The 27,645-nt window shown below is 38.5% G+C and overlaps 1 protein-coding gene across 2 annotated transcripts; it reads right to left on the bottom strand.

Moving 5' to 3' along the window:
• Positions 1-1,151: 1,151 nt before the first annotated feature.
• On the bottom strand, positions 1,152-27,645 carry prx (periaxin). Of its 2 annotated transcripts, XM_084124701.1 has the most exons (10): positions 27,477-27,575; positions 22,198-22,283; positions 21,435-21,471; positions 20,122-20,187; positions 17,736-17,785; positions 17,526-17,633; positions 17,302-17,427; positions 16,943-17,099; positions 16,541-16,734; positions 1,152-16,419 (listed from the first exon to the last, which is right to left on the bottom strand). In XM_084124701.1, the coding sequence occupies exons 7-10, from the start codon at positions 17,335-17,337 to the stop codon at positions 2,101-2,103; spliced, it is 14,706 nt and encodes a 4,901-aa protein (XP_083980827.1). In that variant the 5' UTR covers positions 17,338-17,427; positions 17,526-17,633; positions 17,736-17,785; positions 20,122-20,187; positions 21,435-21,471; positions 22,198-22,283; positions 27,477-27,575; the 3' UTR covers positions 1,152-2,100. The 2 variants fall into 2 exon arrangements, with proteins under 2 accessions (XP_083980827.1, XP_083980826.1); XM_084124700.1 differs by lacking the exons at positions 20,122-20,187; positions 21,435-21,471; positions 22,198-22,283 and having other exon boundaries at positions 27,477-27,645.

Genomic DNA, 27,645 nt, shown 5'->3' with positions numbered 1-27,645 from the left:
AAAAAAAGACAATTGCTAACGTCTCAGACACGTTAATGTTGTGATTAGTAATAATGAAGTAATTCTTTATAATTTGTCATAATTACCTATTAGTTCTTAATGATGCTAATCTCATTAAGTAATTATTGATTACCTAATTAGTAACTATATCTTAGTCCTAAATTTGATATTACTTGCTGATTAGTTAAGCTTGTTTCCATATTAGTTAATAGTAGCCTAGTAGCTGAAGTGTTAATGTAGAACTACTCATTAGTCCTGCATTACTTCCTGCAGTTACTTATTAATGATGGGCCATTATTCTTACCCTTTTTCATTTAGATCTGTCAGTTCTGGTAAGTATTTCTTACCTTATGTCGTCAGCTTCTGAAACCCTCTTGCACTCTCTCTTTTGCTAGACTTCTTTCTTTTAGTTAAATAATTGAAATTCAACAGAATTCAAAACATAACAAAGACAAATAACGCTGTAACCTATGTTTATACATTATAGGCACTTTAAATATAATTAGAATCATTCAAATGTCCCCTATATATAAGTGTGTTTTGTTGCTACAATACACAACTTTAGTTTTAAAGGGATAGTGCACTCAAAAGTGGAAATTGTCATCATTTACTCATCTTCATGTTGTTCCAACTATATTTCCTCGATGGAACATAAATATAGAACTTATCTTAATTTTTCACAAGACTTATAGGGCCGAAAACACAGAAGTCAAATGGGCTATTTTTCATGAGACATTTATGGTGTTTAGTTGTATAACTTAAAAACTCCACTCTCCTTTCAAAGTAATTGCATGAACAAAAACAAACAATACATTCTTCAAAATGTCTGCTTTTGCGTTTTCATGGAACAGAGTAAGTAATAGGCTATGAGTTTTGAACGACTCAAGGGTTAGTAAATGACCGTTATTACATTTTTGAGTAAATTGTTCCTTTAATGCTTTCACTATATGGAAGTAGGTTTCATCATTCATAAAACATTTTTACATGTGTCCTGTGTTATTGTATATTGCAATCTTGAGGAAAGCTCAATGTTATGTCTGCTTGTAATTTTGCTTGCCATATCAGTTTCATAATTGGACCACTACTTGTCACTGCTGTAATTATGTGAAAATTAAAAATGAAAAGATCAGGAAATAATTAGGTAAAACTAATTAAAATGTTAATATTTTATTTGAGTATTCTATTTTTGCATTAGATGGAGATAAGCATCATCTAAATGACTTTCAGAAAATCAACACATTACAAACATGCAGTTCAGTACTGAAACCTGCCTTAAATATAATATGCATACATATTCCTAGCATGTAGGCTAAATCCATCAACACAAGAGTTAATTTTAAAAAGGAAATGCATTTTTTTTTTCACTCTCAGTGTTTTCAAACAGAGAAAGGCAATCTGGTACAGCATATCACAATCCTTAGAAAATCTGATGGAAAAAAACTTAAATATGACAAAAATATGTATCACAAAAATACTCAACATCACAGGCTTCCTTTTTTAGAGTCCTATCTGTACAGATCATGCATATAAATATGTAAAAATAGTACATATATTTCTAATAGTATCTAAAATAAACAGAATTCCATAACAACAACCAAAAAAAAGAAAAAAAGAAAAAACACATAGACAAACCAGGCATCAAAAAAGCAAATCAATTTTTCCAAAATGCTGTAAAATTCTATAATTTAAATGGCATACTGTAATAAGAGTGCACAATAAAAGCATAAGCAAAAACAAAAATAAAAGTAATATGTCTAAATATCTGTCTGTTTTGCACAGATTTGTGCCTATGTTGTATGTTTCTTATCTACAACAAAATGTGATTAATCAGAGAAAAATCTTTACAGATATATCAATTCAAAGTGTCATACAGAGGGGCAAGTTACAAAACATGAAAATAAGGTCTACAGTAATTTAATAATACTCTTTTTGTAGCAACATTTTGCATAAGTTGTGTTTTTCTTATTATTATTTAAGCAAACAAAGAAAATATATAAAAATAATAAATTATACTGAAATAATTGCCACATATAAAAATATTTATATGGCCTATATATTATTCCACTTCCAACTGTACGTCTTGTTCTGTAACTGAGATGCTTACTGTTTCGAACTGCTACTTTTTGTTTCTGTATACTTTGTTGTCTTAGTCACTACAGTAAGAGTTCCCTCTGCTTTAGTAATCAGATGCTCTGAGGACATTTCATGGGTCAAATATTCAACGCTTGGCATTTTCACATAGAAACCTCCAGAGGCTTCCTCACTAGAGCAATGAAGAGAGGACTTGCTTCCTTTCGGAGAGCTTTCTGGTGTGATGTGCAGGATGCCAGTAGAGTGGGGACTAAGGGTAAACTTGGGTACTTTGAAACATGTTGTTTCCTGTCTTTCTTCACTCTTCTTTACGGAGACAAACGCAGATGATACTGTAGCTGTTGGGGATTCGGATCCCTCCCGTTCTGCTAGCATTTCAGTCCTTGCTTTTGAATATACTAAAGTATCAGTCTCTCTCACTGTGCCTGATATTGTCTTTGTCTCCTTGCTCTCTTTGGTTTTCTCCGAGGTCTCCTTCCTGAGACGTGTCATGCTTGTTTCCATTTCCTCTTCCTGAACTGTCTCTTTTGAGTAGGGTGAGAAAAACTCCAATTTGGGCAATTTAAGCTTTCCAAACATTGCTTTTTCATCACCATTTAGACTTGTTCCATCATCAGACCCACTTGGTGTTACATCAAATGATCCTCTCTGCCCAGATGAAAATGTGACTTTGGGCAATTTAAGCTTACCAGTTTTTGACTTTCCTTCAGTTTCAACCTCCTGTTCCAAATTTACTGCATTCCCCTTTTCATTTGATCGAGACTTGCCAGAACTCGACTTCATTTTGATCTTTGGCAGCTTGAGCTTCTCATGTCCAATTTCTGCACTTGCTTCACCACCTACACTAGCAGCGCTCTCTGTTTGTGGATTCACCATAACAAATACAGCTTTTGTTACCTTTGGCATATGTGGGCCCTCATACTCTACCTCAGAGTCTACGTTTATAGAGTGACCTTTTACTTGAGATGATGTGATGTTAACTTCAGGTGAACTTAAAGATGGCAGAGGGATCCCAAACTTTGGAATTTTGACTTTACCCGTCTGCTTTTTATCTTCTTCAGAGTGATTAGTGTCAACTTGGGCAGTCTCAATGTCAAAGTCAAGTTCGGGAATCTTTGGTGCTGGTAAATCAGCTGTCAAGTCTGCATCAGTTCCTCCTTTTATAAATGTAGCGTCCTTTTTTCCAGGCTTGGTTATGTCAGTTTCTAATCCAGATACTTTTACTTTTGGCATTCCAATATTAAATTTTGAACCTTTAACTTTTGTCCCTTTTATTTCTTCTTTTGGTGCAGTGGGGCTAAGATCAATTTCTGGAAGTTCAGTCTTCTTTTTATTCTTTTTATTCTTTTTTCCTTTTTTCGATAAGCCAAGATCCAACTCTAGATCCACATTGGGTCCCTCTATATGTGTAGTTGGCATCCTCATCTTTTTACCCTCTTTATGCGCATCTTTAAGGCCTGCATCAGTAGAAGGAACTGACATGTCTGCATCACTTGACATTACTATATCTACTTTGGGGATTTTAACATTTGACATAGTGAATTTTCCACCCCCTCCTCCAGATTCTACTTCTTTAGAATCAAACTCTCCAGTTTTACCTTTTGGCAATGATATGTCTACCTGTGGTATCTTAATATCAGGCATTTTATGTTGTCCACCTTCTACTACCACAGATCCTGAAGTGTCGTCTGGTTTGCCATAGGGTAATGATATATCCACTTTAGGCATTGTTATTTTTGGTAAATGAAAGTTGCCACCTTGTTTTCTGACCTCTGTTTTCTCTGTATTCTCTTGTTGTCCTTCTAATGATATATCGACCTTTGGAATTTTGATATTAGGCGATTTGAATTTCCCTTCTTTGCCACACGCTCCCAGTTCAAGAGTATCAATGTCTTCTATTTTACCATGAGGTAATGAGATATCAACTGTTGGTAGTTTAATTCCAGGGATCGTGACTTTACCTTTTCCTTCACCAGGCTGAAGTTCTGGAGCAACGTCTTTAGATTTTATTTTAGGAAGGGATATATCAATTGTTGGCATCTTTAATTTTCCACCTTCTAGTTCTGAATCTGGTGCATGACTTTCTCCTTTGCTTCCACGAGGTAGCGATAAATCTATCTTAGGCACTGTGATGTCTGGAATTTTTAATTTACTTCCTTTAGCTCCAAATTCTGAATCAGGATAATCAGTTTCTTTTGTTTTTCCATGAGGCAAAGATATATCAACATTAGGCACTGAAATTGTTTCACCTTTAATTTCAATGTCAGCGTTAGATGTGTAATTTTTCACATGAGGTAATGATATTTCCACTTCTGGCATCCTTAATTTACCCCGTTTTCCAATCTCCACCTCATGGATACCTGTGTCACCTGTTTTTCCATGTGGAAGTGAAAGGTCTACTTTGGGGATTTTAACATGGGGGAAATTTACCATACCTCTATTACTATCGATGTTTAAGTCAGAAGATTTTGAGTCTTCTGGTTTATGTTTTACCCGAGGCAAGGAAACATCTAAATCAACTTTTGGAACTGAGATGCCAATAGTTGGCATCTTAGGAATTTTTAAACTGCCCTCATAACCTCTGATATCTGCTTCAGATACATCAACCTCAGTTTTTGGAAGCAATACCTCACATTCTGGAATATTTGCTGTTGGCAATGATATCTCAACTGCTGGTATTTTGACCTTTCCTTTGTTATCCATTGCAGGCATATCCATTTCTACATCTTTGAGCTTTGCTTTTGGAGTAGTTGTCTTGAATTTGGGGAATTTGAGCTTGTATCTGACCTTGTCATCAGGACCTTCCACTCTGATGTCTGGTTTTGTAATTTCTCCAGCATCTGCCTTTATCTTCATTTCAGCTTCAGGGCCAATTATTTCAATATCCTGTTTAGATGTTCCAATGGATGGCATTTTGATTTTGGACTTATTCATTTTGGCTTCAGTTTCCACTGATGGTGATGTTTTTTCTATGTCCAAGCCTATAGATAAGCCAGGACTCTCTAGTTCTAGTTTGTCTCCACTTTTCAATTTTCTGCCAAATTTAGGGAGTGAAATTTTGGGCATTTTTACAGAGACGTCTGGAATATCAAAACTTGCCCCTGATGATGGTCTTCCACCCTCTGCCTTGAGAAGTTCAATATTGTCTCTATCACGGCCCTTTGCCTTTGGAAGAGTAAAGTCCAGGTCAACTTTAGGAGCAGATATGTCGACAGTTGGTATTTTCACAGTTGGCAGCTTGATGTTACCACTTAAAGTGGCCTCAGGTACATTTGAGTCACTAATTTTGGCACCAGTAGTTGCTTTGGTCTTAGCATTAGACTCAGTGGTTCCTGGAAGAGAGATTTCTATAGAGGGCATGTGAAACTTTCCACCTTTGACATCAGGACCTTCAACATTGATTTCACCTCCTGATGGTTTTAATTTAGGCAAGGAAACATCAACTTTAGGCATTTCAAATTTTATTCCCTTTCCTGCATGACCTTCAACATCTACATCTCCTCTTGCTCCTCCTCTTGGTAGAGAGATATCTATAGAGGGCATGTGAACCTTTCCACCTTTGAAATCAGGACCTTCAACATTGATTTCACCTCCTGATGGTTTTAATTTAGGCAAGGACACATCAAATGTAGGCATTTCAAATTTTCCTCCTTTTCCTGCATGTCCTTCAACATCTACATCTCCTCCTGCTCCTCCTCTTGGCAGAGAGATATCTATAGAGGGTATGTGAAACTTTCCATCTTTGATATCGGGACCTTCAACATTGATTTCACCTCCTGATGGTTTTAATTTAGGCAAGGACACATCAAATTTAGGCATTTCAAATTTTCCTCCTTTTCCTGCATGTCCTTCAACATCTACATCTCCTCTTGCTCCTCCTCTTGGTAGAGAGATATCTATAGAGGGCATGTGAACCTTTCCACCTTTGAAATCAGGACCCTCAATGTCGATTTCACCTCTTGATGGTTTGAATTTAGGCAAAGACACATCAACTTTAGGCATTTCAAATTTTATTCCCTTTCCTGCATGACCTTCAACATCTACATCTCCTCCTGCTCCTCCTCCTGGCAGAGAGATATCTATAGAGGGCATGTGAAACTTTCCACCTTTGATATCGGGACCTTCAACATTGATTTCACCTCCTGATGGTTTTAATTTAGGCAAGGACACATCAAATTTAGGCATTTCAAATTTTCCTCCTTTTCCTGCATGTCCTTCAACATCTACATCTACTTCTGCTCCTCCTCTTGGTAGAGAGATATCTATAGAGGGCATGTGAGCCTTTCCACCTTTGATATTGGGACCCTCAATGTCGATTTCACCTCTTGATGGTTTAAATTTAGGCAAAGACACGTTGAATTTAGGCATTTCAAATTTTCCTCCTTTTCCTGCGTGTCCTTTAACATCTACATCTCCTCCTGCTCCTCCTCCTGGCAGAGAGATATCTATAGAGGGCATGTGAGCCTTTCCACCTTTGATATTGGGACCCTCAATGTCGATTTCACCTCTTGATGGTTTAAATTTAGGCAAGGACACATCAAATTTAGGCATTTCAAATTTTCCTCCTTTTCCTGCGTGTCCTTTAACATCTACATCTCCTCCTGCTCCTCCTCCTGGTAGAGAGATATCTACAGAGGGCATGTGAACCTTTCCACCTTTGATATCAGGACCCTCAATGTCGGTTTCACCTCTTGATGGTTTAAATTTAGGCAAGGACACGTCAAATTTAGGCATTTCAAATTTTCCTCCTTTTCCTGCATGTCCTTCAACATCTACATCTCCTTCTGCTCCTCCTCTTGGTAGAGAGATATCTATAGAGGGCATGTGAGCCTTTCCACCTTTGATATTGGGACCCTCAATGTCGATTTCACCTCTTGATGGTTTAAATTTAGGCAAAGACACGTCGAATTTAGGCATTTCAAATTTTCCTCCTTTTCCTGCGTGTCCTTTAACATCTACATCTCCTCCTGCTCCTCCTCCTGGCAGAGAGATATCTATAGAGGGCATGTGAACCTTTCCACCTTTGATATCAGGACCCTCAATATGGATTTCACCTCCTGATGGTTTTAATTTAGGCAAAGACACATCAAATTTAGGCATTTCAAATTTTCCTCCTTTTCCTGCATGTCCTTCAACATCTACATCTCCTCCTGCTCCTCCTCTTGGTAGAGAGATATCTATAGAGGGCATGTGAACCTTTCCACCTTTGACATCAGGACCCTCAATGTCGATTTCACCTCCTGATGGTTTAAATTTAGGCAAGGACACATCAAATTTAGGCATTTCAAATTTTCTTCCCTTTCCTTTATGTCCTTCAACATCTACATCTCCTCCTACTCCTCCTCCTGGCAGAGAGATATCTATAGAGGGCATGTGAAACTTTCCACCTTTGACATCAGGACCCTCAATGTCGATTTCACCTCCTGATGGTTTAAATTTAGGCAAGGACACATCAAATTTAGGCATTTCAAATTTTCTTCCCTTTCCTTTATGTCCTTCAACATCTACATCTCCTCCTACTCCTCCTCCTGGCAGAGAGATATCTATAGAGGGCATGTGAAACTTTCCACCTTTGACATCAGGACCCTCAATGTCGATTTCACCTCCTGATGGTTTTAATTTAGGCAAGGACACATCAAATTTAGGCATTTCAAATTTTCCTCCTTTTCCTGCATGTCCTTCAACATCTACATCTCCTCCTACTCCTCCTCCTGGCAGAGAGATATCTATAGAGGGCATGTGAAACTTTCCACCTTTGACATCAGGACCTTCAACATTGATTTCACCTCCTGATGGTTTTAATTTAGGCAAGGACATATCAAATTTAGGCATTTCAAATTTTCCTCCTTTTCCTGCATGTCCTTCAACATCTTCATCTCCTCCTCCTCCTGGCAGAGAGATATCTATAGAGGGCATGTTCAATTTTCCACCTTTGACATCAGGACCTTCAACATTGATTTCACCTCCTGATGGTTTAAATTTAGGCAAGGACACATCAAATTTAGGCATTTCAAATTTTCCTCCTTTTCCTGCATGTCCTTCAACATCTACATCTCCTTCTGCTCCTCCTCTTGGTAGAGATATATCTATTGAGGGCATGTGAAACTTTCCACCTTTGATATCAGGACCTTCAACATTGATTTCACCTCCTGATGGTTTAAATTTAGGCAAGGACACATCAAATTTAGGCATTTCAAATTTTCTTCCCTTTCCTTTATGTCCTTCTACATCTACATCTCCTCCTACTCCTCCTCTTGGCAGAGAGATATCTATAGAGGGCAGGTGAACCTTTCCACCTTTGACATCAGAACCTTCAACATTGATTTCACCTCCTGATGGTTTAAATTTAGGCAAGGAAAAATCAACTTTAGGCATTTCAAATTTTCTTCCCTTTCCTTTAAGTCCTTCAACATCTACATCTCCTTCTGCTCCTCCTCTTGGTAGAGAGATATCTATAGAGGGCATGTGAACCTTTCCACCTTTGATATCAGGACCTTCAATGTCGATTTCACCTCCTGATGGTTTTAATTTAGGCAAGGACACATCAAATTTAGGCATTTCAAATTTTCCTCCTTTTCCTGCATGTCCTTCAAAATCTACATCTCCTCCTGCTCCTCCTCCTGGCAGAGAGATGTCTATAGAGGGCATGTTAAATTTTCCACCTTTGACATCAGGACCTTCAACATTGATTTCACCTCCTGATGGTTTAAATTTAGGCAAGGACACATCAAATTTAGGCATTTCAAATTTTCCTCCTTTTCCTGCATGTCCTTCAACATCTACATCTCCTTCTGCTCCTCCTCTTGGTAGAGATATATCTACTGAGGGCATGTGAAACTTTCCACCTTTGATATTAGGACCTTCAACATTGATTTCACCTCCTGATGGTTTTAATTTAGGCAAGGAAACATCAACTTTAGGCATTTCAAATTTTCTTCCCTTTCCTTTATGTCCTTCAACATCTACATCTCCTCCTGCTCCTCCTCTTGGCAGAGAGATATCTATAGAGGGCATGTGAAACTTTCCACCTTTGATATCAGGACCCTCAATGTCGATTTCACCTCCTGATGGTTTTAATTTAGGCAAGGACACATCAAATTTAGGCATTTCAAATTTTCTTCCCTTTCCTTTATGTCCTTCAACATCTACATCTCCTTCTGCTCCTCCTCTTGGTAGAGAGATATCTATAGAGGGCATGTGAACCTTTCCACCTTTGATATCAGGACCTTCAACATTGATTTCACCTCCTGATGATTTAAATTTAGGCAAGGAAAAATCAACTTTAGGCATTTCAAATTTTCCTCCTTTTCCTGCATGTCCTTCAACATCTACATCTACATCTCCTCTTGGTAGAGAGATATCTATAGAGGGCATGTGAACCTTTCCACCTTTGATATCGGGACCTTCAACATTGATTTCACCTCCTGATGGTTTAAATTTAGGCAAAGACACGTCGAATTTAGGCATTTCAAATTTTCTTCCCTTTCCTTTATGTCCTTCAACATCTACATCTCCTTCTGCTCCTCCTCTTGGTAGAGAGATATCTATAGAGGGCATGTGAAACTTTCCACCTTTGATATCAGGACCTTCAACATTGATTTCACCTCCTGATGGTTTTAATTTAGGCAAGGACACATCAAATTTAGGCATTTCAAATTTTCTTCCCTTTCCTTTAAGTCCTTCAACATCTACATCTCCTCCTCCTCCTCCTGGCAGAGAGATATCTATGGAGGGCATGTGAATCTTTCCACCTTTGACATCAGGACCCTCAATGTCGATTTCACCTCCTGATGGTTTTAATTTAGGCAAGGACACATCAAATTTAGGCATTTCAAATTTTCCTCCTTTTCCTGCATGTCCTTCAAAATCTACATCTCCTCCTGCTCCTCCTCCTGGCAGAGAGATATCTATAGAGGGCATGTTAAATTTTCCACCTTTGACATCAGGACCTTCAACATTGATTTCACCTCCTGATGGTTTAAATTTAGGCAAGGACACATCAAATTTAGGCATTTCAAATTTTCCTCCTTTTCCTGCATGTCCTTCAACATCTACATCTCCTTCTGCTCCTCCTCTTGGTAGAGATATATCTACTGAGGGCATGTGAAACTTTCCACCTTTGATATTAGGACCTTCAACATTGATTTCACCTCCTGATGGTTTTAATTTAGGCAAGGAAACATCAACTTTAGGCATTTCAAATTTTCTTCCCTTTCCTTTATGTCCTTCAACATCTACATCTCCTCCTGCTCCTCCTCTTGGCAGAGAGATATCTATCGAGGGCATGTGAAACTTTCCACCTTTGATATCAGGACCCTCAATGTCGATTTCACCTCCTGATGGTTTTAATTTAGGCAAGGACACATCAAATTTAGGCATTTCAAATTTTCTTCCCTTTCCTTTATGTCCTTCAACATCTACATCTCCTCCTGCTCCTCCTCTTGGCAGAGAGATATCTATAGAGGGCATGTGAAACTTTCCACCTTTGATATCAGGACCCTCAATGTCGATTTCACCTCCTGATGGTTTTAATTTAGGCAAGGACACATCAAATTTAGGCATTTCAAATTTTCTTCCCTTTCCTTTATGTCCTTCAACATCTACATCTCCTTCTGCTCCTCCTCTTGGTAGAGAGATATCTATAGAGGGCATGTGAACCTTTCCACCTTTGATATCAGGACCTTCAACATTGATTTCACCTCCTGATGATTTAAATTTAGGCAAGGAAAAATCAACTTTAGGCATTTCAAATTTTCCTCCTTTTCCTGCATGTCCTTCAACATCTACATCTACATCTCCTCTTGGTAGAGAGATATCTATAGAGGGCATGTGAACCTTTCCACCTTTGATAGCGGGACCTTCAACATTGATTTCACCTCCTGATGGTTTAAATTTAGGCAAAGACACGTCGAATTTAGGCATTTCAAATTTTCCTCCTTTTCCTGCATGTCCTTCAACATCTACATCTCCTCCTGCTCCTCCTCCTGGCAGAGAGATATCTATAGAGGGCATGTGAAACTTTCCACCTTTGACATCAGGACCCTCAATGTCGATTTCACCTCCTGATGGTTTTAATTTAGGCAAGGACACATCAAATTTAGGCATTTCAAATTTTCCTCCTTTTCCTGCATGTCCTTCAACATCTACATCTCCTCCTGCTCCTCCTCTTGGTAGAGAGATATCTATAGAGGGCATGTGAAACTTTCCACCTTTGACATCAGGACCTTCGACATTGATTTCACCTCCTGATGGTTTAAATTTAGGCAAAGACACATCAAATTTAGGCATTTCAAATTTTCTTCCCTTTCCTGCATGTCCTTCAACATCTACATCTTCTCCTACTCCTCCTCCTGGCAGAGAGATATCTATAGAGGGCATGTGAACCTTTCCACCTTTGATATCAGGACCCTCAATGTCGATTTCACCTCCTGATGGTTTAAATTTAGGCAAGGAAACATCAACTTTAGGCATTTCAAATTTCCTTCCCTTTCCTTTATGTCCTTCAACATCTACATCTCCTCCTGCTCCTCCTCTTGGCAGAGAGATATCTATAGAGGGCATGTGAAACTTTCCACCTTTGATATCAGGACCCTCAATGTCGATTTCACCTCCTGATGGTTTTAATTTAGGCAAGGACACATCAAATTTAGGCATTTCAAATTTTCTTCCCTTTCCTTTATGTCCTTCAACATCTACATCTCCTTCTGCTCCTCCTCTTGGTAGAGAGATATCTATAGAGGGCATGTGAACCTTTCCACCTTTGATATCAGGACCTTCAACATTGATTTCACCTCCTGATGATTTAAATTTAGGCAAGGAAAAATCAACTTTAGGCATTTCAAATTTTCCTCCTTTTCCTGCATGTCCTTCAACATCTACATCTACATCTCCTCTTGGTAGAGAGATATCTATAGAGGGCATGTGAACCTTTCCACCTTTGATATCGGGACCTTCAACATTGATTTCACCTCCTGATGGTTTAAATTTAGGCAAAGACACGTCGAATTTAGGCATTTCAAATTTTCCTCCTTTTCCTGCATGTCCTTCAACATCTACATCTCCTCCTGCTCCTCCTCCTGGCAGAGAGATATCTATAGAGGGCATGTGAAACTTTCCACCTTTGACATCAGGACCCTCAATGTCGATTTCACCTCCTGATGGTTTTAATTTAGGCAAGGACACATCAAATTTAGGCATTTCAAATTTTCCTCCTTTTCCTGCATGTCCTTCAACATCTACATCTCCTCCTGCTCCTCCTCTTGGTAGAGAGATATCTATAGAGGGCATGTGAAACTTTCCACCTTTGACATCAGGACCTTCGACATTGATTTCACCTCCTGATGGTTTAAATTTAGGCAAAGACACATCAAATTTAGGCATTTCAAATTTTCTTCCCTTTCCTGCATGTCCTTCAACATCTACATCTTCTCCTACTCCTCCTCCTGGCAGAGAGATATCTATAGAGGGCATGTGAACCTTTCCACCTTTGATATCAGGACCTTCAACATTGATTTCACCTCCTGATGGTTTAAATTTAGGCAAGGACACATCAAATTTAGGCATTTCAAATTTTCTTCCCTTTCCTTTATGTCCTTCAACATCTACATCTCCTTCTGCTCCTCCTCCTGGCAGAGAGATATCTATCGAGGGCATGTGAACCTTTCCACCTTTGATATCAGGACCTTCAACATTGATTTCACCTCCTGATGGTTTAAATTTAGGCAAGGACACATCAAATTTAGGCATTTCAAATTTTCTTCCCTTTCCTTTATGTCCTTCAACATCTACATCTCCTTCTGCTCCTCCTCCTGGCAGGGAGATATCTATCGAGGGCATGTGAATCTTTCCATCTTTGATATCAGGACCCTCAGTGTCGATTTCACCTCCTGATGGTTTAAATTTAGGCAAAGACACATCAAATGTAGGCATTTCAAATTTTCCTCCTTTTCCTGCATGTCCTTCAACATCTACATCTCCTCCTGCTCCTCCTCTTGGTAGAGAGATATCTATAGAGGGCATGTGAAACTTTCCACCTTTGATATCAGGACCCTCAATGTCGATTTTACCTCCTGATGGTTTTAATTTAGGCAAAGACACATCAAATTTAGGCATTTCAAATTTTCTTCCCTTTCCTTTATGTCCTTCAACATCTACATCTCCTTCTGCTCCTCCTCCTGGCAGAGAGATATCTATCGAGGGCATGTGAAACTTTCCACCTTTGATATCAGGACCCTCAGTGTCGATTTCACCTCCTGATGGTCTTAATTTAGGCAAGGAAACATCAACTTTAGCCATTTCAAATTTTCCTCCTTTTCCTTTATGTCCTTCAACATCTACATCTCCTCCTGCTCCTCCTCCTGGCAGAGAGATATCTATAGAGGGCATGTGAACCTTTCCATCTTTGATATCAGGACCCTCAATGTCGATTTTACCTCCTGATGGTTTTAATTTTGGCAAAGACACATCAAATTTAGGCATTTCAAATTTTCTTCCTTTCCCTGCATGTCCTTCAACATCTACATCTCCTCCTACTCCTCCTCCTGGCAGAGAGATATCTATAGAGGGCATGTGAAACTTTCCACCTTTGATATCAGGACCTTCAATGTCGATTCCACCTCCTGGTACTTTTAATTTAGGCAAGGAAACATCAACTGTAGCCATCTCAAATTTTCCTCCTTTTTCTGTTTGTCCTTCAACATCTACATCTCCTCCTACTCCTCCTCCTGGCAGAGAGATATCTATAGAGGGCATGTGAACCTTTCCACCTTTACTTGCCCCTGTCGTTTTTCCTTCAAGGTCAGTGTGTCCTTTTACCTTCCCTTTTGGAAAGGACATTTCAATTGATGGGATATTTAACTTTCCTCCTGGGATCTGAGGAGCTTCAGCTCTCATTTTTCCTTCTGGAACTTTTACTTTTGGCAGTGAATTATCAATTTTTGGCATTTCAAATTTGATATCTGTTCCAGAATGACCTTTAATATCAATGTCTGTCTCAGCTTTACCTTTAGGCAAAGAAATGTCAATGGAAGGTGCGTGAACTGTGCTTCCTTTTGACTTAGGTCCTTCAACATTGACTTGTACTGGTTTGGATTTTATCCTCGGAAGTGAAAGATCTATTTTGGGCATTTGAAACCTTCCTCCCTTTTTGATGGTGCCATCTCCCTTTACTTTTCCTTGTGGAAGAGAAATGTCAACATCTGGCAAATCTCCACCTTTCACTTCAGGTGCTTCCATATTGATTTTAGTGTCTGTTGATTTCATTTGTGGTAAGTTAATAACCGGTTTTGGCATATCGAACTTCCCTATTTTCCCAGAATGTCTCTTGACATCAACATCAACATCACCCGTGCCAGTTACTTTTGGAAATGATACATCAACGGATGGCATGTTGAATCTTTTGCTGTCAGGCCCTTCAAAACTAATGTCACCCTGGGATGACTTCATTTTTGGCAAGGAAATCTCCCCAGAAGCTTTCACTGCAGGCAGAGAGATATCAACCCTTCCACATTTACCAGAGGGTTCCACATTAATATCACTTTCATCTTTTTTATGTGGCAATGAAATATCGATTTCAACTCCAGAAATGCTTACTTCATGACTTTCAGAAATGATTTTACCCTCTAGTAATGGCATTTTCTGATCAATTTTGGCCATTTCCGCTTTACCAGAATGACCCTCGACCTCAACACCAGCCTTTACTTTTCCTTTTGGTAATGATATATCAACGGATGGCATTTGGAATTTCTCACCTTTGACCTCTGGAGCCTCAATATTGATTTTACTTGTGGATAATTTCATTTTTGGAAGTGAAGCATCTAGATGTGGCATTTTGAATTTGCCTCCTTTCCCAGATGGTTCTCCAACCTCAACATTTCCCTCTGTTTTGCCTTTAGGAAGTGAAATTTCAATTGATGGCTCACTCAATTTTCCTGATTTTATTTCAGGCCCCTCAGTAATGGCGTGCTCAGGTAATTTCACATTAGGTAGGGAGACGCCTACGCTAGGCATTTTAAACTTTCCCCCTTTTCCAAACTGGCCCTCAATATCAGCACCCCCCTCTAATGTTTCTTTTGGTAAAGAAATGTCAACCTTTGCTCCTTTCTTAGTATGACTTTCCACTTTTCCTTCTGCTTTACCTTTTGGTAATGAAATAATGATATTTGGCTTGTGAAATTTTCCAGTTTTTGCTTCAGGTTCTACAACTATCACTTCACCCTCAGGGGATGTTATTTTTGGAAGAGAGATGTCTAATTTTGTCACTTCATATTTTACCCCAGTACTTGCATGCCTCTCAGTATCAATGTTTTTTGCAGCCATCTTTGGTAATGTCACATCTAATGTAGGAAGATCCATGTCCACGTCTGATGTCTCTATCTTGGGCACTGCAATGTCAGGTTTTGGGAGAGAAATCCTATGCTCTTTGACCATGGATCCATCAATGACATCTCCAAGTTTTGCATCAAGTTTAAGCTTTGGTAATGATGTGTCAAGTTTGGCCGTGTTGATTTTTTCAGCATCTTTGAATTCAGCCATGCCCTTAGTTTTTGAGAGATTCAATTCTAAATCCACATTTGGTGCTTTGATGTCAATCTCGGGTGTTTTCAGTTTACTTTCATATGTATCAATTTGTTTACTTGCCTCTCCATCAATTTCATCAGAATGACAAGAAAGTCTTACCTTTGGCAGTTTAAACTTTGGGATTGTCATCTTTGTATCTGAGACATCTAAATTCATCTTTGACATTTTCTCAGGACCCTGTCCTTTTCCTTTAACACTAACCTCAAGATTAGGAACATTAGTTTCAGCTTTGCCCTGAGGCATGTTCAAATCGCACTCTACTGACGGAGGCTTAATTTTGGCCTCTAGGCCCTTCACCTCAAAGCTGTCATTTGAAGATTGTACATCTAATTTTGTCTTTTTCAGTTTGGGGAAATTCATTCCAAATTTTGGACCTTTCGCCTTGACCTTCATCTTTGTTCCAGAGGCCTCTCCCTCATGTGTTGCAACATCTACATTGACATTCCCTTCACCGACAGCAGCATCCGTGGCTTTTATTTTTGGAAGTATGATCTTCTTCTTCTTCTTGCTACTAGCGATCCCGCCCTCCAGATGTTCTGATACATCTGCAGGGGCCCTCCCACCTTTCCTCATCTTGAACTTTGGGAATACAAACTCAACATCAACTGGACTGAGGTCAGATTTGGCTGGTGAGCCCTCAATGTCCAGCTCTGCCCGTGCTTTTGCTTTTTTGTTCTCTTTCAGTCTTTTCAATCCAAATCTTCCTCCTCTCCTTTTCTTGGCTTTGAACGGTTTCACGCTTTTGACGCTCTGCAAGAGAAAGGTTATCATTCCTTCTAGTTTCTACTGGTGTAATTACTTTGGTTTAATAACATGAATTCACTTTGGGCAATACTGTGGATGTATTGTATAGCAATATTTCAGCATGTACCATTCTTTGCATCTTGGCCTTAGGTCCTCTGAGCTCAAGACTTTGTGCACCTGGACGTATGCTGACTTCACTTCCTGGCACAGTCCTCTTCAAAAAGAAGGACACTTTGTAGGGTTCTGCACACTGGAGAATTTTTAATGCGTCCTCATATTTCACGTTATCAAAATACACCCTGGCACTTAGCAGCTGATCTCCTGCAATAACACATCATCAAAAATTATTTATACCTTACATGATTTCTCTTAGTACATCAGGAAACAAAATTAATTCAGTACACCCGTATTCAGCATGGAAATGTTGCACATTAAAGATTGTGAGGTTAAAGTTGGTTCTCCCATGTGTCTCGTCTTTATAGTGTATTTGACATAGCACTTTGTAATGTAAAATACAGTCCCTGGGTACCTTTCTGTAGGCTGAGGTGCTTCGCTGCTGGGGAGTCTCTCAAGACCTCTTGGATAAAGATGCCACGCTCCCCTCCACCCACCACACTGTACCCACTCGCTCCAACTTCAGCCTGTGTTTCAACAACCACTTCCACGAGCTGGTTATCCTTTTCCGCCTGCTCATAACATTTACAAAGTAAAAATGGTGAAGGGTGAGGGTCAAACAAGTAATTTCATTTCAAAAACAGGTTTCTAAGATTTTCTAAAAGCTATTAGTCTCACATTACACTAATTATGCTTTGAGTGGTATACTTTCATATTTTCATATGGGCTTAAGATGTTCATATTGTATACCACAACATTTATTTTTTTTCTTACCCCATTCTTATTGTCTGTGTTGGGGGGTTCCTCCATGTCTCTGAGGGTGGATTGAGTGTCTCTAAGCTGGCTTCTCTTCTGACTCAAAACTTGTTTTAGTTCTGCATGGAGTTTTTCCTTCTGAACCTGGGAAATGAATGTGGAATTAAGATCGAGAGGGTAGAAATCCACATCTCCACATGGCTGGCTCACATAGAGTTTGGAATTATATTTGTTGTACTCACAATTCGCTCTGGGCTGTCCTGTTCATCAGCAGAGATGCTCTGGTGTGTACTTAGATGAGGGCCAAAAGGAGGTCTCTCTGAGGGGGGAGAGCGTCTTTTGTTCTTTACCTAATTGTAAAGTGGCAAACAAGGCAGAGATAAGATCAATAAAATAAAACAGCCACCTTCTTTCACTTTAAAGTGGTTATGGTTTGGCAAGTGGCTACCTACGGGAGAATCTCTGGCTTCTGGATTCCCATGACTGTCCTCTCTGTCAGAGTCTGAAATTAGAGCAGGTTTATGTCAGCAGCTGTCAGTCAAAATGACTTGTTTGTAATAACTGTATTATAGTTATTGTAATAATGCATTTCGGCTGATTTACACTAGTGTTAATTTCATTAGACTTTTTTTCCATGCCTAAGACGAGACTACAACACCAACGTCATTAAATTATAACTGTGACCATATCAACATGCAGTATCATTGACGAAAAAATATTAATTGTAGTTAATATTACGGACTGTTTTTAACAAGCCTCTCTTACGAGGTTTCATGTTTGCAGTTGCCAGATGTCAAGATTTTAAATCCTCCAATTAGAGCTGAACTGTAATAAATCCAAACATCTCTCGACTATAATTGCGATTGTGGTTGCTCAATAAACGCACTTACGCAACTCTGTGTGACAATAGAAAGTCTTTTGTTGTTTTAATAGAAAAACATTATTGTAATTTGGAATTATTTGAATTAACCTACTATTAGTAAGTTTTATGTTTTGAGAGAAGTTTGTTAATGTAGAGAGAGTTCAAATAAACAACGTATACGAGTTTACATTCTCTTGATTTGTGCTTATAGGTGAAAGTACAATAATTCTAATTTCTCGCATGACAACAATCTTGATTATAATTTTGAGAAAAATAATTGTGATTGTCAATTGAACCATTATGCAGCATGACGAAAATGTGACTACTTTTTCATTGACTAAAATTCCCAGACACTAAGCCCCGGTTTCACATACAGGGCTTAGATTAAGCCAGGATTAGGCCTTAGTTCAATTAGTGGCTTTTATAACCATGCATTAGAAAAAACATTACTGATGTGCATCTTGACAAAACAATGACACTGACATATTTTAAGATTTGTCAGTGCAGGTTGCTTTCAGTTAAAACAGCTCAAACATGCATTTTAGTCTGAGACTAGCTTAAAGGTACAATATGTAAGACTTTTTTATCAACACTTGCACAGTGTTATATATTTCTTTCAATTGTGTGCTTACGTAAATTCAGAGAAATTCACAATTTTAAATAGTGCCCGTCCCTTGTAACTTGTCGCCTGTCAATGACGTAATATCCGTGTTATCCCTGGTTTCCGCTCGTACTGCCATAGCAACCATGGCGACAAACATGGACAACTGCGTTACGTCTAGCGGCACGCTCATGCTGTTGTTGTTTCGTTCAAACATTATGGACCATGGCAAGCAGACTTTCGGACAAAAGGAGAAATAAAACAAGGATCAATATCGGCGTTTTCGGGATGCTGAGAGCTCCACGTCCGCGACTAACTTGGACTTGAGCGAGCTTGACGACTTGACAGGGACGCCGCTCTTGCATGTACTTTATTAGACAGGTGAGCAAATGTACATAAAACGAATCAATCTTATATAGCTCAACATGATGAAAGGTTAGAATATGATCAGTATGTTATTCTAATGTTAATCTAGCTTACTGCTAGTCTCATTCAGCCAACAAACTAACACATAGAATAACATAACTTTCAACACACTCAAATGCAGTTTAGTGTAATAGTGTAGACCAAGTGAAACAGCGCTGCTTTACCTCACAAGTTTAATTCGTCAAATAAACTGACCCACATGAGTAGTAATTCAGCACTTGCGTGTAGTTCGGTAGAATGAAATGTCCTCATTCCTTTATATCCGCGGGACTCGCGTGTGGCGCTGATATCGGTCTCTTATTAGCAATCGCGCCCTGCTTCAAACCACAGTCATGTTAAGAAACACAAATGTATTCACTCATCCATAAACATTATTAGATCCATCTGCATGACGACAAGTTCCATGATTCCGCTTATTCACTGCGACGCCTTTGTTATTGTAAGAGGTTAGCGACCCCTAGCGGCGAAAAAAATTACATATTGTAGCTTTAAGCCTTGTCTATGAAACCGGGGGTTAGTTGACTAAAACTTGACTAAACAACAACAGAACAAGCTGACTAAATGTGATAAAAACTAAAAAGTACATTTGAAACCGGACTAAGACTAAATTTAAAAATAGCTGACAAAATGAGCATTAATTTATACCATGCACCATTGTGAAAAACAGGTACTTTATCATACTTTTAAATAGACTATTTATTTAGAATGTATTTATCTGTGATCCACTTGAACAATTTTCAAACTCTTTCGATGATATTACAAGACCTTAATGCATAATGTCTCCTGCGTTGGCTAGCATAACCCTCACTATATCAACTGTGTTGTTATCTCTGAGACTAAAAAAAGATCATCAGGTTAGTAGGCCTGGTGTCCTCTCTCAATCTGCATGGTTCTCATTCCTCATTCGGCAGCGGTGTCTGGTATCTGTCTCTGTCGTAAGAGTGCATACCTTAAGAGATCTGTAGACCAGCGAGTGGGTAATTTCTAATGTGCCCAGACACCCACATTGAATAACCTGTTACACAAGACAGGCACACATAACATGGCGCTAGCAGGTGTTCTTTTATCATGCTGTACCAGCTGTGTGCTTCTCAATGTTTTTTGTCTTATTTAGTCCCACAACCCCATTAATGTAACTCATGTTATACTGCTCATAAATACATTATTACAGTCATTTTTATAAAATAAAAACAGTAGGTGTCCTTTAAAAGGAACTGCATAAATCAGGCAAATTAATATTTGTTTATGCATGTCTGTGTGCCTGCGATGGACTGGCCATCATTCCAGAGTGTTTCCCTGCCAACGTCCTGACACCCCACTACCCTACAGGACAAGCAGTTTTGAAAATCGATGGATGTGTGTGTGTGTATGTGTGTGTGTGGGTGTGTGTATTTGTGCGTGTTTCTGTTTGTGAGTGAAAATGGCAGCTGTTCCCTAGTGATGCTATGTGTCCAGAGGAGGAAACAGAAGACTGGGATGGTGCTGCACATATCTGATCTTTATATAAACACGCGGGCCTGACCTACATGTGCTTCTTATACAGAGCTGTTAACACTAGAAATCCCACAAATGCTGCTGTACAAGTAAGTAATAATCAAGCTAGGTACACCTCAGCCAAACATAACAGCACTTATGCACAGCTATCGAATGCTCCCGTTTTATAATTAATACTTAGTACTTGAGAATGAAGCTGAGAAAGTTAAAAGTTTGTCTGGAAGTAAGAAAAGCTCATTAACACATTAATGGCACCAACTGTTCTCTAGTCTAGGGAACTGATGTGTAACGTTGAGAACAGTGATACAGAGGGAAATTAAAATGTGACTTTCCAGTTCAGAACACACCAAATTTAATTTGTTTATCATGATTTTTAAAAAAAAAATTTTTAAAGAAAATGTTTTGCTCTACAGTAGTGGCCAAAAATTATACCCAGTGTAAGACTAGAAAAACTGGAAGAGAGGGCAACTCTCCGAGAGAACAAAGGAAATTAACATTTGAACTCACTCTTGTGCACTATTCGAGACGCAAGTCTCACCTCAGAATCATCCTAATCTACATCTCTTTCCCTCTTCCCCCATTCCTTCTCTCTCATGATCACCAAAATTCACCCAAGAATCTATATGGTTTAATGTGAATAATTATCATACAGTATTACACATGTTTGGTATCATTTGAAATGTCTCAGTGCGACTGGTACAAAGGTCTCATTCCCAAAGAAGTAAACCAAAAGGTAGTAAGGTATTTAAGAGTTTAGAGATAACTCACACACAGAGGAGGGGGTGTCTTCCAGGCAAATGGCAACCTGCCAAAAAGGTGTAAACTATGAATGCAAATTCCCACTGTTATCAAATGTTTCCATGTGAAAGAAGTTTCTGTCTATATAAAGAAATGCAACAAAAGGCTCAGGGCGATTTGTAACTCAAATTAGCCCGTGATGCTGAGTGTATGCAAAACACTTCATGTATTTTATTATGTCAGGTTCGCATCTTCTCTCTTTATTCCAGAGCATTTGATGTTTTGTATTTATTATCTTTGAACTGATTACGAAATTGGCATGATACATTTACCTGACATAATAAATTGTTACATTTGATTTTATTCCGAATGACTCTGAAATTGTTTTCCCAAGTAGATAAAACAGATTCGTATGTTACCGGAAGTTTTGCGTCACATTAGTGACTATTAATAATTGGCACTAATTCAAGTGTACGTGTTTTGCAAAGACAAGAAGTGCATTTCCGTTTAGGGCAGCAAAAATACTGCTTGACCAACCTAAATCTGGATGTGTCTTACCTCTGTTTTAATTTAATGTTACTTTAGATAAATGTACGTGGGAAACCACGGCATGGCCAATCCAAAGCTATTATAAGACAAGTAAAGTTGGTTGACTTATATCTGTAGTAGTGGCCATACCTCTACTGAAGTAAACGTTACTTTAATTTCAAGTGTATGTAATCACAGGGGTTTATACCAAAGTATCTTTGATTGTGTAAGCGTGAATGCGACCGATCTTAGATATAGCAATTACCTCTGTTTGGTGACCGAAGCTGGCGAGCTTGTGATCGTGAGACCCGTGTTAAACAAGGCGTGAGGACCTCTGAGCGACATAGCTTCCTAATATGAACGGATAAAATATAGGAGTTAAATAGTACAATCAAATGTATTGCTAAACTATTATATAACTGACCAATAACCAAGTGGCAATCTAACTTAAATTCGAGGTTGTGATAAAATGGAGTCAGATAAAATCTTAAATGGAATTAAATTACTTTGCCACGCGGAAAAACAGTAACAAGCAGAGACCTTCACCCGTTCTGGCGGAAACCCCCATTTGGACCGATAAACGGGCTTACACCAGCCTAGGAAATCTTAGCCTTTATTCAAATATTTTGTGAGCGTATTATGTATATTATTTGAGCTTGGAGTCAATTGTTGGTCACACTTTAGATTAGGGTCCAATTCTCACTATTAACTAACTATTAACTACAACCTCAATAAACTCCTGATTACTGCGTATTAATAGATAGTAAGGTAGTTGTTACGTTTAGATATTGGGTAGGATTAGGGATGTAGAATATGGTCATGCAGAATAAGGCATTAATATGTGCTTTACAAGTAGGCCTACTAATAAAAAGCCAATATCTCAGTAATATGCTAATAAGCAACTATTTAATAGTGAGAATTGGACACTAAACTAAAGTTTTACCCAACTGTTTTATTTACATGCCAAATGTGGACATAAGTTTTGCCCAGGCTATCAGACAAAGACATTATGAACACATGCAAAAACAAGAGAGAACTTATGTATGGTTTTTCCCTTGAGCATTTTGTTTTTCCTATACATTTTATTTTTGCATAGTAAAATAAAACTTGTAGCTGTAGTTTGTCAGATAAATACCAATGAGTAAACAATAAGAGTGTCCAAACTTTTGACTGATAGTGTATATAATTGTACCTTTTTTTATCTACATTAATGAAATTAATACAAATTGAGTTAACTTCTGATTCAAACCAACTGCCTCAACCTCCTCTGTTCTATTATGCCCTATTGAACACACATGCCTGCCACTTACAGGGACAGCAGAGGACAGGGGTGTAATTCTGTCGCTGTTGATTCAATACAGTCACAAGATCGTTTGGTATGAGAATAGGCACTTGATAACAACAACTGGACCAATGCCATAAGCCAACAGTTGCCAACATGTGTATTTGTCCATCTCTAATCCAAACAAAGACACAAGGATAAGTATGTGTCCTGAGATACAATGCTCTAAAATAAACAAACACTGTGTGAAACTTTGAGAAGGGTCACAAAGATATCTTAATTTATAGATCTGAATAGTTTTTTGTGTTTCTGAGAAACAAGGTTAACTACTCGGTTTAAGTCACCGATGGTTGCGGTTGTTTCTGCATTGCTGACATTCTCAGAAAAGATCCGAGACTGAATTTGGATGCTCAGAAAACGAGTTTTGATTATGATTGATAATTTGATAGGCTACATGAGCAAAAAGGTTCACCTCTAAAAATTCTGTCTTTTGGTGGTCTAATTTTGCATTTTGCAAAACCGAGAGTCCGTTATAAAAGCAAACGTGAGAGTCCTTTGTAAAAACAAACATTATTCCTAATGCAGACACAAAATTTAAATGACTCAAAATTAGAGTTTTGAAACTTTTAATATGCATTAGCATGGAGGTCTTGTTTGTGTCCACCTAAATGTTAAGTAAATTCATTGCATGCACTCGTATAAAAATTACAGTCTCTCTCTCTCCCAGGAAAATATGGCAAAAATATTGGTGACTTGTCCTCTATTTTTGTCCAATCAGATCCAAGGAAATGAGAAACAGACATTTATAAAATATAAATCTATCTTTCGTTATCTGTGTGGGTAAAATAGCTTCTAAAAGGGGGGAAAATATGAAGCGGAAAATATCCCATTCTCAATTAGTCAGAATTGAGAGTATTTTCACTTGGCACGTACGTCCGGCCTCAGGGGAGGCACACATGATGGACTGGATCTCTCCTGAGGGTGTGTAAAGCCAAGGAGGAAATGCCTCCCTTTAAACAGGAAACTATTTCTTGAGATAAAATAACACCCAACACCAAATCTGAGAGAAAAACAAGTTAATTAATTAGTAGTTAGTGCAGGGGTGCGTTTCCTGCACGACGTAACTCGCTGCTTAACTATCATAGTACAATGCATCGTTGGGAAATCAATCACGACTGTTTCCCGAAACCGTATTTTCGCAGATTTGTCGTTCAACCACGTTGGTTAATGATATCATGCATGTGGTGGAGTAATAACTTATTTTAATGAATCTATTTGAGATCGAATTAATGCCAGATTTTTATTTTTATTTATTTTTTACATGGCATCTGAGGACTAATTCTCAAATGAATTTTTCTCAGTTATTTTGCTTTATTTCCAGATTCAGTCATAGGCTAGCCTAGCACCGTCGCACATGCGCACTCTTCAAAAACGGCACTTCAAATCTCTTGACAAACTAAAAGACATAATTGACATTTGTATATATTCATAAAAGATTGTACTGAATGTCAGCTTGCTTATTTTGCTCAAGATAAGGATTTATTAAGTTCACATGTTATAAAAACAAGGAACTCTGCTTCTAACCACAGGTTAAGAGCTGTAGTTCCACACACAACTTGATGCTGTTTGTGAACGAACGATGGTTTCGGGAAACACCGACTCGTTGAACTGCTGATAACGACGGAGCTTGCGACCATAGTTAAGTAACGATGCTTTCGGGAAACACACCTCTGAGTGACATCAGTGCTATTACAGAAATGCATAATTACATTCCCTTTGGGCTTTCATTTCTGACCAAATAATAAAAGAAAAACTAATTCTCTTTATAAATTAGTCAGTATGTAATTAAAAATTGCGTAAAATCTGAATATTGCTAATATTTTGCTATTTGTAACATTAAGATGGTGCATTATTATTTTACTTTCTACCTACAAACCCATATAGTCCAAAGTTCCCAGGAACTTTTTTACTGTAGCATGATATAGAGTATTTCATCCACTTTCATGCACATTTTTTTTGTATTAACTTACAGCATCTCCAAAAAGTATTTGCACACTTGAATATTTTAAATGTCATTGCATTGGAAAATAAAATATCATTCCATGTGGTGGGTGGCACACTTTTCAAGCAAAATATTTCTCTCTCTCTCTCTCTCTCTCTCTCTCTCTCTCTCTCTCTCTCTCTCTCTCTCTCTCTCACACACACACACGCACGCACGCACACACACACACAGTTGTTAGGTTTTAAAAGATAAAGCTATATATACAAGATTTGAAGATATAAAAAGTATTTGGACACTTTCTGCAATGACACCATACTTTTTGGCAATGCGGTAGCCTATATAATAATGGACAAAATAAGTGAAGGTTACATCATCTCATCCACAACAGCAGCATCAGCCTGAACTACAGCACAGTAGGGGTTCAATCTTCAGCTGGCAGGAGCCGCCACTGGCATGTCACGTGACCTGTCAGTGTTCGGATGGCAGTCTGCCTTGGCAAGTTTCAGAAACCATTTATTTTTTAAAACACAGTTTTTGTGTTCTGTGTTCCTCCCTCTCTAGCTCATTTAAAATGCATCTGTTGATATGATTATGATCTTTTGTATGGTCACGTGACATGCCAGTGGCGGCTCCTGCGAGCCTTGCTGAAGATCGAACCCCCCACTCCAACAGCATGTGGTTGTTCCTCTTCCAAACAGAATCTGACTCGCGTGAAAGAGTCTGCATATTTCAGCGGCATCACAGCCTATCTATAGCGACATCGCCAACCCCCCCGTACCCCGACTCGCTCCTCAGTGCACCGGTGTCCCATTAACACATCTGACTCCTGAAACGTGGCAGGAATGGCACTGGTATCACACACACAGATATTATTCCCATACTTGTGTTGGGAGGAGCTGGATATGTGCTCTCTGTTCCAGTGATGCACATGAAGCATCAAAACATATCAAACATCGCTGACAGAGTCTGCAAGTCATTCAGCTCAGAGATTCCCCTGAAACAGAAGTGTGCTTAATTGTACTGATAAAATCCCGCCTAATATAATATTAATGAAGTAAGAGGTCAAGGGAGCGAGAGTACACTTTCATGACGTTTCTTAACACTTAAATACACTTAAAAAATATATATATATATATATATTTACTCTATTTTATGGTGTCCTTGTTTCTTTTTTCTTTTTCTTTTTTTTTTTTAGTTGTGACTGTACTTTTTATTTTAATTATGGTTTTTATTTTATGGTGTCCTTGTTACAGTGTCATTGTTCAATTAAGTACTGAGTAATGCCAATTAATGCACTTAAAGGTTAGAATTAGGGTTTGGTTTAGAGTTAGTTGCATGTAATTATGCATAATTTACTGTTATTACTATACATGTAGCATGTAACAAGGACAGTAAAATAAAGTTACTAAATGCACTTTGTAATAATGTCAAATTAAAAGTTTTACTGGTTATTTAATATTAATATAAAGTTAATATATTTTAAATGTATGAATTTACAATATCATCATAACAAATGTTTAATTACATAGTAATATTTTTAAAAACATGACAGAAATGACATTAAAGTGGCTATATTTTGGTTTACCATATGCTTGTCAGTACGTTCGGCATATTTCAAAGACAATAGAAGTCATTATGAAATTACTGCCTGCATTTTAAAATCTTGGTTCTTGATGAATATGATCCTGTAGGAAGGGTCTTGTCCTTAACTCTCACTGTATTTCATGACATGCTGCAATCTTAACTATGGCATGTATGTTGGGCCATGAACTCCACACACTACCGTGAGACCGATCTTATGACCAGAGCCACAGCTGTCGCAACCGTGTAAGACTACACACACTCACACACACACACACACACACACACACACACACACACACACACACACACACACACACACACACACACACACACACACACACACACACAACTCAACATTTCAGTGCCTTCAGCAAGTACGAGGAACATTAAGACACTCAGGTTAGCTTCATCTGATCTGCAGTTTAAAATCATTATCAGCATTCATAGTTTCTTCTATTATGAACGTCTAATAACTTGATTTGCACACATGAAAGAAATGTACAGCAGCCAAAATCAATGAAATCACCAAAAACAGTGATTTTTCCCCCCCAGATTTGTGCCAATAATCCAATCACCAAATCAATCCTACCCATTTTCATATTTAGCTGTACTAAAGTTTCCATGTCAATCTGAGAGTCTTGTCTTGCCCAACCCAACCCAACACAAGTCATATTACCTTTATTGAGTGTTTCCTTGTGCAGAATCAATTATTCCCTCAGTAACAAACTCTCTCTGTCTCCCCCTTCTCTCAGCCAGCGTATTCTCTGACTGACACGCACTGACCGCGACATTAACAGTATTATTATGGACTCTGACAGGGGAGGCGGTCAGCAAGCCAATTGGAT

This window comes from Abramis brama (genome assembly GCF_963993115.1).
Source record: "Abramis brama genome assembly, chromosome: 9".
NCBI lineage: Eukaryota > Metazoa > Chordata > Actinopteri > Cypriniformes > Leuciscidae > Abramis > Abramis brama.
This window is presented reverse-complemented; position numbering and strand designations above follow the sequence as displayed.